This window comes from Alosa sapidissima, chromosome 2 (assembly GCF_018492685.1).
Source record: "Alosa sapidissima isolate fAloSap1 chromosome 2, fAloSap1.pri, whole genome shotgun sequence".
NCBI lineage: Eukaryota > Metazoa > Chordata > Actinopteri > Clupeiformes > Clupeidae > Alosa > Alosa sapidissima.
This window is the reverse complement of record NC_055958.1, coordinates 30,383,096-30,397,708: the sequence shown is the minus strand read 5'-3', so window position 1 is coordinate 30,397,708 and position 14,613 is coordinate 30,383,096. Positions and strand designations below refer to the sequence as shown.

General features: G+C 46.2%; 2 protein-coding genes across 7 annotated transcripts in view; one reads left to right on the top strand and one right to left on the bottom strand.

Moving 5' to 3' along the window:
• si:ch211-269e2.1 (cohesin subunit SA-2) overlaps nt 1-8,629 on the top strand; it is a 28,984-nt gene extending 20,355 nt beyond the window's left edge. The window contains 7 exon segments of the mRNA XM_042076983.1: nt 100-245; nt 3,090-3,191; nt 5,158-5,315; nt 5,637-5,765; nt 6,265-6,467; nt 6,699-6,774; nt 6,864-8,629. Coding sequence (XP_041932917.1) covers nt 100-245; nt 3,090-3,191; nt 5,158-5,315; nt 5,637-5,765; nt 6,265-6,467; nt 6,699-6,774; nt 6,864-7,002 — 953 coding nt within the window. The 3' untranslated portion in view covers nt 7,003-8,629.
• Nucleotides 8,630-9,451: 822 nt separating this feature from the next.
• The window catches only part of ppp2r3b (protein phosphatase 2, regulatory subunit B'', beta), a 23,330-nt gene continuing 18,168 nt past the window's right edge, over nt 9,452-14,613 (bottom strand). For 4 of the 6 annotated variants that reach the window (XM_042076995.1, XM_042077004.1, XM_042077029.1 and 1 more), the window contains 10 exons: nt 14,412-14,486; nt 13,840-13,926; nt 13,551-13,707; nt 12,632-12,680; nt 12,365-12,454; nt 11,718-11,893; nt 11,132-11,250; nt 10,930-11,036; nt 10,006-10,020; nt 9,452-9,883 (listed from right to left, as the gene is read on the bottom strand). In XM_042076995.1, the coding sequence (XP_041932929.1) occupies nt 9,748-9,883; nt 10,006-10,020; nt 10,930-11,036; nt 11,132-11,250; nt 11,718-11,893; nt 12,365-12,454; nt 12,632-12,680; nt 13,551-13,707; nt 13,840-13,926; nt 14,412-14,486 (1,011 nt within the window). In that variant the 3' untranslated portion in view covers nt 9,452-9,747. The other 2 variants (XM_042077006.1, XM_042077021.1) reach the window with 2 other exon arrangements.

Sequence of the window (14,613 nt, the reverse complement as noted above, 5' to 3'; positions counted from 1 at the left end):
TGTGTGTGTGTGTGTGTGTGTGTGTGTGTGTGTGTTTGTGTGTGTGTGTGTGTGTGTCTGTCTGTCTGTCTGTCTATCTATCTGTGTGTGTGTGTGTAGTCAGTGGTTTGGACACTGAGTGTGGCAGCACTCGGCTTGAGGACCTGCACAAGCGCCGGAACCTGCTGGCTGCCTACTGTAAGCTGATCGTGACCAGCGTGCTGGAGATGAGCATGGCTGCAGAGATCTTCAAACAGTACATGAAGGTACTCTCTCCCTCTCCACTGCCCCACTCCGTCTGCCACTACACACCAATGAAACTAAATGTGAAAGTAGATGCATCATTGATAGAAGCATCCAACTGCGCTGGATATCTGAAAATCTGAGACTAGCGGTGTGTTTGAGAGCTGTTGTCTGGTCAGTGATCAGTGAGAAGAGCAATGTTCTCTGTCTGCCGATCTGCATCTGTGAGTTTCCAAGCCGCAGAGAGCCACAGCAGAACTGAAAGCCAAACAGGATATGAGGTTGTGCAAAGGTTAAGCAACTGATCGATTAGAATCAATAGCACACTCTCTCACATGCTCCAAGAGTAGCCCCTCACGTGTCCGACGCAACAAGTGAATATGCCCTCCATTCCGGTTTTGGGGTCAGCGGGGCAGAGCGAAGTGTCAGGTTGGAGCAGGGGGGGTGGTCAGACAGATTCCACGCTATCGATTGACCAGGACTCTGGTGCACGTTTATCCTCGTGGCTTGTGGTTCGTGGGTTGCCTAGTAACTTTGTTGGTTCCTAAAACATGAGCTAAATAGTTGTGAAACTGTGAATTGAGAAATGTTAATACCACAGACAGTAAATAAATAGAATATGTACAACCACAGCTGGCCTGAATAAAAAAAAAAACAGACCTGGAAAATGTACTGTACAGTTGTGTGTGTGTGTCTGTGTGTGCGTTTGTATTTGTTGGTGTCTGTCTGTTTGGTGTGTGTGTGTGTGTGTGTGTGTGTGTGTGTGTGTGTGTGTGTGTGTGTGTGTGTGTGTGTGTGTGTGTGTGTGTGTGTATGTACTGTATGTGTGTGTGTGTGTGTGTGTGTGTGTGTGTGTGTGTGTGTGTGTTTGTGTTTGTGTGTTGTGTGTGTGTGTGTGTGTGTGTATGTGTGTGTTTGCACATATATGTGTTTGTGATGGTCTGACATGCCTGGTATGCCGTTCCGGTGCAGGCATTTGGCCTGGGCAGCCATACCCTCATCAACATTCCCCCTGATCAAGGCAGACTGCGCCACCACGCGCCCACCTCCCTCCTCCACCCCTTCCACCCCCACCTCCGCCTGGCCGTCACCATGAACGATGCCTTTCAAAGTCGGCGGCGGATGACAGAAATTTGGCGTCGGTCAGAATAAAACCCCTGCGCGCTTGTTTGCCCGGCTTCCTGCGTGCGCTGACCGCTGCGACTGACAAGCCATCGCTTGTTTACAGGCTGACCTGCGCTGCCAATCCGCCGGCCAGTCCAGCCGTGTTGAATGCATATTTTATTGAAGGTAAACAGGGGGAGATGCGTCTGGGCCAGGGGAGATAAGTCATGTGTCAGGTGAGGTCTTCTGCTCCACGTTACTCCCACGGAGTTGAACTGTGCCATTCTAACGCTAACGTGGGGGCTCATTTGGGCTTGATAGGAGCCCCCACTGTCTGTGCCCCATTTCTCTCTCTCTCTGTCTCTCTCTCTCTCTCTCTCTTCTCTTTGTGTCTTGGCTCTCTCTTTCTATCTTCATCTCTCTCTTTTCTCCCTGGGTCTTTTCTTCATGTCTTTCTCTTTAGACACCCCCCCCCCCCCCCCCCCTGTTCCCCCAGCTTCTCTGTCCCTGGGTCACAGAGTCCGTGTGGGAGAGGATTTGTCTGATCCAGCAGGGTCTCCAGCCTGTGATGGGGGGAAGGGCAGTCCAGAGTGGGGCTCCGCGGCAGATTATCTCTCTCTGTTAGAGAGGGTGGGCACGCAGGCCCAGGCCACTCTTCAACACTGATAGGCCCGTGTCCAAAACACAGGACACAACCCAACTCCCTACCCCCCTTTCACACACCCCAACAAGTGTGTATGTGTGTGTGTGTGTGTGTGTGTGTGTGTGTGTGTGTGTGTGTGTGTGTTCGTGTGTTCGTTTTCACTGACCCCCTGCCAGGTTAAATGTTAAAATATCTCTTTCAGAACAAATAACTTAACTTAACAACACTGAGGCCAGCACTGGGTCTGAGTGAGAGGAGGCTCTCCAAGCTGGACAGCTAAGTCAGTGTACACAGGACTCCGTGTACACAAGTCTCCACAAGAGCATGGACGCTCCACAGGTCCCAGATCAGTGGGAGTGGGGTGGTGGTAGGGGGTAAATGTGGAGCACATGGCGGTGTTGCTGTGCAGCAGTAGGGGGTTGGGTCTTGGTGTTAACCTTCTCATTCAGCAGTGGATTAGACGCTTGGAAAAGGAAACGAGGGGGGAGCAATTAATTGGAGCAATTAATCTCTAGCTAGTCAGAGTGTGCCGTTAAACCTCGAGAATTATGAGCTTAGGTGTGATGAATGGGAGTTTACACACACACACACACACACACACACACACATACATGCGCACATACACACACATACCCGTACACACCCACACACACACTTGCACATGCACATACCCCCACACATACTCCAGGCCTTCTGGAGCAGATTTGCTCTTTTGTGCCATCAGGGGTGGACAAAGCGTTCTTTAGCGTTAACGTGCGGAGGCGCCGCAGAGACAGAACTCTCTGGTCAGCCACAGACCGATGGGCCAGAGAGACTCCTTAAGCGGGACGAGAGGCTTGTGGAACAGAAAAGCACTGGCTCAGCAGGCGGCCAATGGCATCCATCTGCTTATGCGACATCACAGACGGGAGGCCCCTGCATTCCCACGGCAACAACATGTGCTTGGAGACCCTGTGGGGACAGCATGTGTGTGTATGAGTTTGAGTGACCCCAAAGTTCTAAAGAAACACTGAATGTTCTCTCCGTCTCTTTCTGTTTGTCTGTGTGTGTGTGTGTGTGTGTGTGTGTGTGTGTGTGTGTGTGTGTGTGGAGTGTGTGTGGATGTTCTTTCTTGTTGCAGTACTACTCTGACTTTGGGGACATCATCAAAGAGACGCTGAACCGGACACGGCAGATGGACAAGATTGAGAGTGCGCGGACACTGATGCTGTGTCTGCAGCAGGTATATGGAGCTCAGGGTCTTTATTTTATTTTTATTTAAAAAATAATATATGTATATATATATATATATATATTTCTTCCCTCTCTGTTTCTTTCTCACTTTGTCCTTCTATTTCCCACTTTCCTGTGAAAGTTGGCAATGAGGTGTCAGATGGAGTAGAATGGAGAGTCAAAACACAGCCCCCCCCCCATCTTTCTTCCCCATGTAGATAGATAGATAGATGGAAGCTTTATTTGTCCTTGCATAAAATACAGAGTATCAACACAACGAAATTCAAGTTGCCACTCTTGGTCAGTGCTTTTAAAAAGAGCAATAAATAATTCATAAATAAGTAAACATACAGAAAAACATCCCCTATATGCTCCGCACTCTCTCTTACTCTCTTACTCTTACACACACTCTCATCCACCCAGCCCCAAACGCAGCATAGCATTTACACACAGAAATACCCTCCAGACCCTCCCACACAGAACACACTCCAGCACACATGAGTAAAATAGCCGCAGCCTAATAGCAAGAAAGTGCCTAGTGCATAGGTGCACAGAATGCAATATTGTCCAGAGGAGTTAGAGGTTGATCATGGCAAGGGAGGGGAAGATTGGGGGGGGGGGGGGGGGGGGGGCTGGCCACAGTTTGCAGAGGGTTCTTTTTTTGGTTTAGTGAAGGTATGGTCCAGGGGAAGAAACCGTTGGCTAGTCTGGCGCTGCATTTATAGACCCGAAACGCCTGCCGGAGGGAAGCAGGTTGAACAGGTGGTGGGCAGGGTGGGCAGGGTGGGCAGGGGGTGGGCAGGGGGTGGGCAGGGTGGGCAGAGTCCTTGAAAATGGATCTGGACCATTTGCTCAGTATGCTCAGTCTTTCCATCCATCTATCTCTCAATCTTTCTGTCACTGTTATCTCATTCTCTTGTTCCATCACTCTGTCTCTATTTCCCTCTCTCTCCCTCTCTCTCTCTCTATCTCTCTCTCTCACTCACACACACACACACAGACACACACACACACACACGTTCTCACTCTCCATCTCTCCTTATCGGACACCTCTATGCAGGACACATCTGCTTGGCCTCATGCCAACTCATGCCACCTCTCCACCCCCACCCCCCCATGTTGGTCCTGAATAGCCCCATGCAGCTGTCAGCACCTCTCAGACACACACAGAAATCCTCCACCAGCCCCCCCCAATCTGTGAACCCATTGGAATGTTCTAGATCACCTCCATTCTTTGTTTGGCCACCGCTAGATCCCCAGTGAGGGGCAAGGGATTGGAAAAACGGAGGGGGACTGATGACCAACTGTCAGCGGTCCCTTTTTATGTTTTGGCTCCTTTGACTGGTTTAAACTAGAAGAGGACACACATCGGTTGGTTAATGGTAGTCCTAACAGTGAAAAGCATACCCATGCCCTCATTGAAATGAACGTGTGAGACGTGTGAAGGTGTGAAGGAGTGTCCTTGTACTGTGACTCACTGGTCTCGTATGGTTGATTGTACTGTGGAACTGATGAAGTGTCTGGTGATTAATCAGCACTTTCATGGACATTCAGTCCTGTCTGGATTTAACAGTGCTTTTGCTAGTGTATGTCAGTCGACAAGGCTAGTCTTTGAGGCAGCACTGTATGGCCTTGCGTTGGCCATGTCAAACCCATTAATCAATCTGAACAGTATGATGAGTGAAAACCTTCTGTGTAGATGGATCAGCTATCAAATCTTTTTCTGGCAGACTTGTATCACTTGTTTATATTATTCGCTCTCTCTCTCTCGCTCTCTCTCTCTACTCCGGTCCTTTCTTTCCCCTTTATCCTCCCTTTCTTTCCCGTCTCATTCCTTTCTTCTTTCTCTTCTTGTCACTCTCTCCATCTCTTATCTGTTCTCTCTATTTCCTGTGACTCCTTTCTGTTCTCCTTTCTTCTTTCCCAATCGTTCTCTCTTCTCTGACCCCCTCTCCTCTCCTCTCTGTGCGCCTCAGCTCTACCTGCGTCTGAAGCAGGAGCAGGAGGGTGGGAGCACTGGGCGGCGCTCGGACGTGCAGACCTACAGCAGCATTAAGGAGCTGGCCCGACGCTTCTCCCTCACCTTCGGCTGGGACCAGATCAAGTCCCGCGAGTCACTGGCCATGATCCACAGGTAACCTACTCGATACACCTCCGCCGAGGGCTCCTGTCTTTTAACCACCCCTGTAACTGGAAGTTCTCTTCACTGTAACTCAGTCAGTGATGATGTGCAGTGCTATCATGACACTCTGGGGTCATTAACCCTAATATAACACCTGCTGCAGTTTCAGCATGAAACATCCTCTATAGCATTGCTTGTGCATCACATGCTCTACCAGAAGGTCTATCCTTTATGTACGATTCAGATTCAGAACAGTGCATGATGAATTATATTTTCATTGAAATGTTCTGTGTTAACTTGTTTAGTGTTTTTTTTTTTCTGTGTATTCTGTAGGGATGGCGTCGATTTTGTGTTCCAGGGCTTTGTTCAGCAGGCAGAGAGGCATGCTCCTCCCAACATCACATACCTCACCATCCTCAGCGAGTTCTCCAGCAAGCTCCTCAAGCCAGACAAAAAGACTGTGTAAGTGTCCACACCGTCTGCAGACTGATGCTTTGTCACATGGTCGCAGCACACAGAATGTCACCATGGTCACACAGTCGGTAATGTAAAGACCTTTTGGGCAAATTCCTTGAGAATATATCAGAGAACGAGATTAGTGGTCCATCAAGCCTAAAGCCAGAAGTGTGTTCAAATTTGACGGTTGAAGCGTTTTCTTTGAACGTTTTTTTGTGTAAAAATGTTCAATAATTTGCTTTAAACTGTAAAAGAATTATGAAGTAAATCAGTCGGCACAAACTTTTGCCTCCACTGAAATTGATTGCACCTTTGGGTTTAGGCTCAATATACCATTTATTCATTTTCATAGTATAGGCCTCTGGTGTCAACATAACCTTTACATATCCACCAGATGAGGAAATCCAGACAGGGTTCAGTAATTGTCAGTTGGTCATCCAATGCTGCATGCTTTTCACCAATTCCAGATTACCAATCTATCAGATTATCATTCTTGTGTCCGTAGGTACAGCTACCTGCAGAAGTACGCGGGCGAGCACACGGTCAACAACCGGGAGGAGTGCTGGAAGCCGCTCATCTACTACCGCGCATCCCTGCAGGCCACGGCCGAGGGAGACGACACCGTCTCCTATATCAGCTCCGACAGCAACCGGCCATCACTGTCCAGCCACTCTCGCTGCCCCTCCGTCAGGCACACAGCCTCAGACGGTACGCTCGCTTTTATGTCCATTTAAAAGTGTTTCCAATGTTTACATTAGAATGGTTTCCACATTTAAATGGTTTCCAGTGGTTTCCGCTGTTTATATTCTATGCAGCATATACTGTATGTTTATTCAGATATTGACTTCAAACGGGAAGTTCATTGGCCACATATTGTCCTAATGTTCAGACAACTGTATGATATTTTGCGTGCTCAGCTGGTTTTGGTTTGTCTGACAGGTGAGATAAAGACCTCAACCCCACTCCCCTGCATAGAGACCAAAGGCACCAGGCCCACCCAGAGGCCCCTCAGCAGGTCAGCCGACGTTGGACACATGAGCCAATAAGAAACCAAATATCAGTGATTGACATGATTGATCTGACTTTGTGTCCCTTATTCCACAGTCCAATCGAGAGAAAGGAAGTGGAACAGCGCCCTGTGGTCGGCGAAGAGCCAGTGGACAGCATCTCACAGGCATCTGAAGAGCCGCTAGTGTCCAGATACAACAACGATGAGGTGGATGTGGACATAGTTGTAGGATGATCGCGGCGCTCACCCCGATGTGTTCACTGGGTTTTAGTGTGACTGCATATCATAGGCTTGACAATGGATTAGGAACAGGATTAGGCTTTGGATATCTAATAACTGTATTATGAATTGTACTCTGAAGACATCGGGACCTCTACACCGTCCTGTCACAAAGACAGCAGTTGGTTTCTCTGAGCTGATTACTGTCTTAAGTGATTTGTGTCAAAGAGTTCTTAGAACTCACTTTGAGAACAGTCCCCCACAGGGAACACTGAACACCTTTCAGAAATGGTTCATTACAGAACTCTATATTGAGCTATTGAATTTAATGCATAAAATATTAAGACTCTTGCCAGGAAACGGTTCTCTGTAGAACACTTAATATGTTCAGTCTCTTGCCAAAGTAGAGATTGTTAGGGGAACCTTTTTTATTTTTTACATTTGTGGGGACTTTTTCTAAGTTTTGACTATGCTAGTGCCATGCCTTCTTTTTTTCAATTTCCTGCATATAGCTGCATGTAAAAATATATATTTTTTATCTAAATATACAACAATACATTTGGGTTCTGAATGGGTCTACATGGGTTTACATCTTCCTGTACGGTTCTGCTGTAATACTGTAGACTTATATTGACCCCATATTGACCAGTATACATCCCCATAAATAGCTAGCTTTATTTTCCTCATGTTAAGCTTTAAATAGTTGCTGTTGAATAACCATTTTTGGACACATTTAGGCAATTGTGCAATGCTATGTAAATAATTTTCATATCTTCTGCAAAATGCACTCAACTTTAGTACTTTAAGTCCTACTGTGTATACAGCAGGTTATTTTGTTTGATGCACAAATACACATTTTAGGGTAAAAGAGGTATTGAATGCACTCCTCAAGAGGGACATGTGTGTAAGAAATTTTGTTTTTATGTAGCAGATGAGCGAACTGTTGGCTTTGAGGCGGTCCATTTGTACCCACACTACAGCTTTGAGAGGCCTTTAGTTTGCATTCTCCCTCACATGCAGTTGGCCAAAGTCTAGAAAGCAATATGAAACCTAAATGCTCCCAGTGGCCTTAGTTTAAGGGAATAGAAAGAGGAATTAGGACATGACTTCAGTCGGATACTGTAGCATGAAAAGCAGTGAGGGCAAATGCAAACTTACATTCACGGCTCAGCCACTGGTTTGGTCAGGTGAACGACGTCTTGGTAATACTTTTCTGGGATAGTCTACCTAAACAGGCCGATGGTTTGATGAAATTCAAACTCAGTCTTTCAAATTGTGGTCGAACAATTGGTGAACGTCTAATCACAACCTCAACCGTAAATTGTTGCTAACAGAGTGTAAACAAATAAGTTGTTGATAATATGAACATCTGTATATATAGTCTATATGAGACTATAAAGGTCAAGTGTGACCCATGTCCAAGTAGGGGTGAGTAGGAGTATGTCTGAGTAGAGACGTTGTTGCCTCGTGCTCACCACTGTTCCTTAGTTTATGGCAGCTCTCTGTGTCCATCCGTGACCAGTGGATCCATGTGCTCTCTGTTCAACTGGACCTTTTTTACCTGTTCACTCTGGTCTGTAAGAAAATGACTTACAAAATAATCTTTCTAAATGCACCTGTCCTGAAGCAAGGACTGAAATAAAGCTACGAAGCTGTAAAAAAAAGTTGCTCTCAATGTTTTTACTGAAATATTACCACATACTGAGTCTTTCATGGTCATCTTTTTATTTATTGGAACAGACAAGACATTTAAAAAAAAAAAAAAGTTCATTTTTCCCTCATTGAAAGTACATTGTTATTAAGTACTCATACAGGTAGAAAAAACATGAACATTACTGGTTTAAAAACATTCAGCTAAATTCTTTTTGCAACACCGCAAACACAAATTAAATATGTACAGCTATTTATAAATACCTCTAATAATTTATACCTAGCCTGTACACACACAGGGCTATGATACAGTAATGGCCGACCACCTTGGCAGATAAATACATTATTTTATTTTACACATTTTCTCTATAAAAGGACCTTTGAGTAACAGAATCATTTTAGGCACCCAAGTGTCATGCTTCACCTGAAAGAAGCTGACTCGGTAAAAATTGCATGTTTTGTTTGGTTCTAAATTACTTTGGTTAATATATCTGGAATGTTACATTAGCCAATTCTTAGAAATGGAGAGAAACTGATAGAGGAGAGGAGAGGACAGAACATGTGTCCATTTCCTTGCTTTAGTGCACATTCAGTAATTCAAGTGTCTAGCTCTCTGTGGTCAGGAGCTTAGCTCCAGCGCGGGGACTCCAGACTCTGTGCTAGGAGCCCCACAGGTCACATGACTGTGGGAGCCCCCAGCCCTGGTGACTGCTGGGAGCACACCCTGTGATGGCTTTGGTGTGTGTGTGTGGGGGGGGGGTCTCTCTGTTCTACCTGATGGTTTGTATTACGGCACAAAGTGTGTGTGTGTGTGTGTGTGTGTGTGTGTGTGTGATGCTGGTGAGTGTCCCACCCTGTGAAGTTCATCCTTATGCATTTCAGGCTCCTCTTTGTCCCCCTTGGTCTGTCAACCTCCTGCTTAACATAGTTTCAGGAAGTGTGGTTGACTCATCCTCGCCCTGCTGCATGGGTGTTCGTCTGTTTGTTTGTGTGTTGGTTTGTTTGTTTCCCTTTGGCTTGGACTGGTTGCCCCTGGTTTCTCTGACGGAGGACGCTGCCTCCACCCTGCGGTGACAGTGGTGGGTGGGGGGGTGGTTGATGGCGCGCAGCTCACTCAAAGTCGTCCTCGTACTCGTACTCCTCCAGGTCCAGGTTGCAGTGGGGGTTGGGGATGTTAAAGAAGTGCCGCTTCTCCCCCTGCAGACCAGACCCGTGCTGCTCCATGGGCTCCAGAACGTCCTCGTACCTGTGAGAAGGGCAAACAAACAAGCGTGCGTTGGGCTACATGCACTCAACGCTACACAGTAAAAACAACACAATTGTGACATCCATTGGTTGAATGACTGAGTGCTTGAGTGCTTTGCTTACGTGTAGAACACTCCACTGGATAAGGCAGTAAAAAGGAATGAACAGGATATGAGCAAAGGGAACAGGATTGAGAACCAGTGATGTGCGAGACAGACACAACAGTTGCAGCAGGTTACAGAAGGGGGGGGGAGGGGGGGTCGAAGAGGCCAGTGTATGTGTGTGCGCTTTAACGTTTTTAAAGCGACTGCACTTAACTTCACAGACACAACAATGCAAGCTCAAGACATGGCCACATCTCAACAGAGAGGTAACAGCCAAGCGCAGGAACAAGAGAACCGGGTGAAGGAGAACCGGAGGAACAAGAACCGGAGAACACAAGAATGCAGACATCAGGCATGAAGTGGTGGGGCAGAAGAGAAGTAGAACGTCTGAACTATGCAGAGCTTTTCCCAGAGTCTTACCTGACCGCTTCTCCTGACTACCTCAGCCTGCCTCCTTTCAGAAGTCAGGACAGTTCCTGGAAACTGCCACACAACAAAGCCCGTCAACACGCCTGACCCCCAGCACCTGACCACCCTCTTCCACCTCACCTACCCAGCCCCACCCTCTCCCACCCACCTGACCACCCTCTTCCTCCATCACGGTCCTAAGTCCCCACACTTTAAAGCCTGGGGGATAATTCACACTTCCCCAGTGTTTCTTAATAGATAGATAGATAGATAGATAGATAAGATAGATACTTTATTGATCCCTTTAATGATCCTAGGTCCCTAGGAATATTAGAGTTTGTATTCCAGTTGTGGTAGAGTATTAATAGCAGGAAAATTAGTATGCACAAAACCACCAGCAGTGTTGGGCTGAGGGAGCCAGTGGAATAGGTCAACAACGACTCAGCCTGTGAAGTAGTCATGGGTACCCATCACTTGGTGCTCTAAATATGGAAGACAACTCAAGCCATGGTTGCCATGGTGAAGGTGGCCCTACCCGTCGTGGTACTGCTCGTTAGCCGTCTCCTCCGCCACCAGGATGTCGTACTCCTCCGCAGCGTATCTCTCCCAGTCGGAGATATCTTGGCCCTCGGTCTCTCCATCCTTCAGAGCACAAACAAAGGAGAACACAAACAGACTATTATTTCCTAAACAACAACAAACACCTGTGCACAGGTGATGCTGTTCAGGATTCTTACCCTCACTACTGAGAAAGGATCCCTCTGCTCGTGGTCCAGGTACTTGTCGATGTTGAAGAAGGTGTCGAAGAATATATGGGACATCTTGCACCTTTTCAAGTCACGAAGGGTTATTTTCCCTGCAAATAAAATGTGAGAGATAATCCATACAGATGTGACTCCGCTCATTATTCCACCGTCTAAGATTAACATTCTTAAATTTACTTCGGGAGTGGGCAAGCATGCAAGCATCCATCCATCCATCCACCCATCTCTGTATCTATCCATCCATCTATCCCTATATCCATCCATCCATCAGATTAGATTGCATCTTATTAATCCCCAAAGGGGAAATTCTTTTGCTACCTGGCAACCACACACACACAACAACATACATCAGTAGGACAGTTGATACTTAAGACAGGCACAGTACAACACACACTACAACAACACATAAATAGGTATGCACCGACACAGGCACTGAAAGGACACAATAATCACAGCAATCCATCCATCCATCCATCCCTATATCCATCTATCCATCCATCAAACTGGAAACTCAAAGCACTGGCGGAGATGCTCATTTTAGGAGGTCGTTTTCACGCACCTTCGACTTCCGGTCTGACGAGGTCCAACATCTGGCAGAGGCAGTCCTGGAAGGGCAGGGGCTCGATGGCCATGGTCTCCAGCTTCTGGCACTGCTCCTCATAGAAGTACTGCAGCTCGTACATGGACAGCACTCCGTCCCCATCCAGGTCCATACAGCGGAACCAGTACTCTATGCTGCACAGGGAAGAGAGAGTAGAGGAGTGTATTGTGTGTGTAGAGTGTGAGTGTGTGTGTGTGTGACAGCTGAGAGACTCTGCTATATTATATTCACTAGATCAATTCAATCAGTGGCTGTCTAAGCAGACAACCTGTTACAAGGATATCCTACTAAAATGAAGCTGAAGGTTAATCTGTTATATTTTCTTCATGAAAGGGTAAGTATGTATTACATTTTCTTTCTTACAGATACAGTACATTTGTTTCACTCCTTCAATTCAATGCCATTCAATCATTTAACCTTCCAAGGTGTTCGTATGATCATCCTGCCACCATTTATGTTTAAGTTATGACCAGAGGCCTTGTGAATGTCACCAACATATGAAACAAGGCTGATAGCAGCCAGGTGATTAGCATCTCTGATAAGTTATGACCAGGGGCCTTGTGAATGTCACCAACATAAGAGACGAGGCATCTCTGAGTGCCCACCTGGTCTCGGTCCTCTTGTCCTCTTCGGAGATGATGAACCACACAAAGTCAGCATAGGTCAGCCGGCCCTCCTTGTGGACTCTCCGGTCCCTGTGAAAACACACACACACACACACACACACAATGAAACTCACCTTCTGAGGTCTAAACTACAAGTAGAGAAATATGAGCTCCATTCAGCCATTAGAACTGACTGTCCAATGCAGCAGGAGCATTTCATAGGGTCTACACAAAGGCATGAAACAACATGGCGTATTGTTATATTACCTCGTGACTGCTCCAGAGAATATCCTCTCCATCATGCGGTTGGAAATGGCTGGTGGGGGAGACGTGGGGGGCAAAAGGAGATGAAAAAACCACAAGCATAAAAATTTCACCCATCATGGCTTACAGACTGGTCAGGCTGCACTGCTTCAGGACATAAATCCCTCCACAACACCCGTTTATACTTAACCCCCCAGCGTCCTTTATCGCTTCCATACCAGGAATACACTGGCCAGGCCTGGGTCTGAGAGAGCTGACGCAGACAGACACTGCGTCATTCTTCCCTCAGGAAACTCTCTCTCTCTCTCACACACACACACACACACACACACACACACACAGTCCCTATTGATCTATTCTTAATACCCTTCTCTGCTACCCACAGGCCATGAGGCAGGAGCATGAGCTTTGATGGAGAGGAGAAACATGGGACTTCACCATCAGCCATGGGAAGTGTGTGAGCTACTCTGTCAAGGTACGGCACTTGGTCATCCAAAATCCACACTTACTTCAAAAGTCAAAAGGTCAGGAGTAAAACAATGGCTGTTTCCATAGTAACATTCTGATATTATGACAATACTGCGAATAGGACACTGCCATGTAAACACTTAATTACCATTATCCAGTATCATTAACCAGAGTCTCTAAGTGGACTTTGTAACAGCAAAAATGATGATATATTGTGTTATTTAAAAGAAAAGCTCAATATTCAGAATATTTCTGTACATGTAAATATAGTGACAAGCAAGAAAAAGAACAGAGGGATAGATAGATAGATAGATAGATAGATAGATAGAGATACTTTATTGATCCCCAGGAGAAATTCAAGATGACAAAGTAGAAGGAAAAGCAGGAGAAAAGTAAAAAGTAAGGGAATAAAAGTGGAGTTTTTAAGGTGTGTTTGAGATTGTGAGCAGATTACCATGGTCATTGTGCCGCGCCAGGTCTTTCTGGTCGATGAAGAGATCATGGTCTGTGTCTAGTTCCCAGAACTTGCAGTAGATGACGTAGAAATGCTCATAGGAGAAGTACTCAGTCAGCTGGTTCACATCCTCCTCCTCCTCCAGCAAAGCCACGTTCTGTCATCCACACAACAAACAAACAAACAAACAAACAAACAAACAAACAAAGACACCCCTGTAAACATCCACACATAGGATGGATGACATGTGGTGGTGACAGGAGTGGTGAGACGGGGCTTGGTGCCGTACCTGGAGAAAGCTGCTCTTGCAGAGCTCTGGGCAGGTGATCTTGCCGGTCCATGACCTGTTGACGTTATAGAATATTCTCTGGACTACCTGTGGATGGAGCAAACAAAATCACATTCAATAAAGTATTTAATGCAACACAATTTTTGACATTATTAGTTACATTGCTCAGCAAATACACATGCTTGAGAGAGAGAAAATAATAATTTACTCAGTTTTGTCATTGTATAGGTTATTGTTTTGGTTCATTGACCAATTTTAATACATTTACAAAAAGCCAACATTTAGCAAATGCAAAAAAGAAAGAACAAGGATAAAAAGAGAAGAGTGATGAATGAGGTGACCGAGTAAGAGAAAGGGAAGCTGGCTCAGAGGGAGATGGACTGATGATGGTGCAGTGAAAGGGGAGCTGGCTCAGAGGGAGATGGACTGATGATAGTGCAGTTCAGACTAAGATAAAGGGAAGCTGGCTCAGAGGGAGATGGACTGATGATAGTGCAGTTCAGACTAGGAGAAAGGGAAGCTGGCTCAGAGGGAGATGGACTGATGATAGTGCAGTTCACACAAAGCCGTACCGTGGTGATGTAGCGCGAGTGGAAGTCCGCCGCCTCCTTCAAAAAGGCAAGGCCAGTGTGTGAGTTCACCACATCCTGTATGTGTGTGAGTGAGAGAGAGACAGAAAGAGAAACACATTTTACATTCTCTGTATTCACTCAAAGACAGACACACATAAAAACTGAACTTTGAGACACAATTACAAAGACGCAAAAGAAAAGC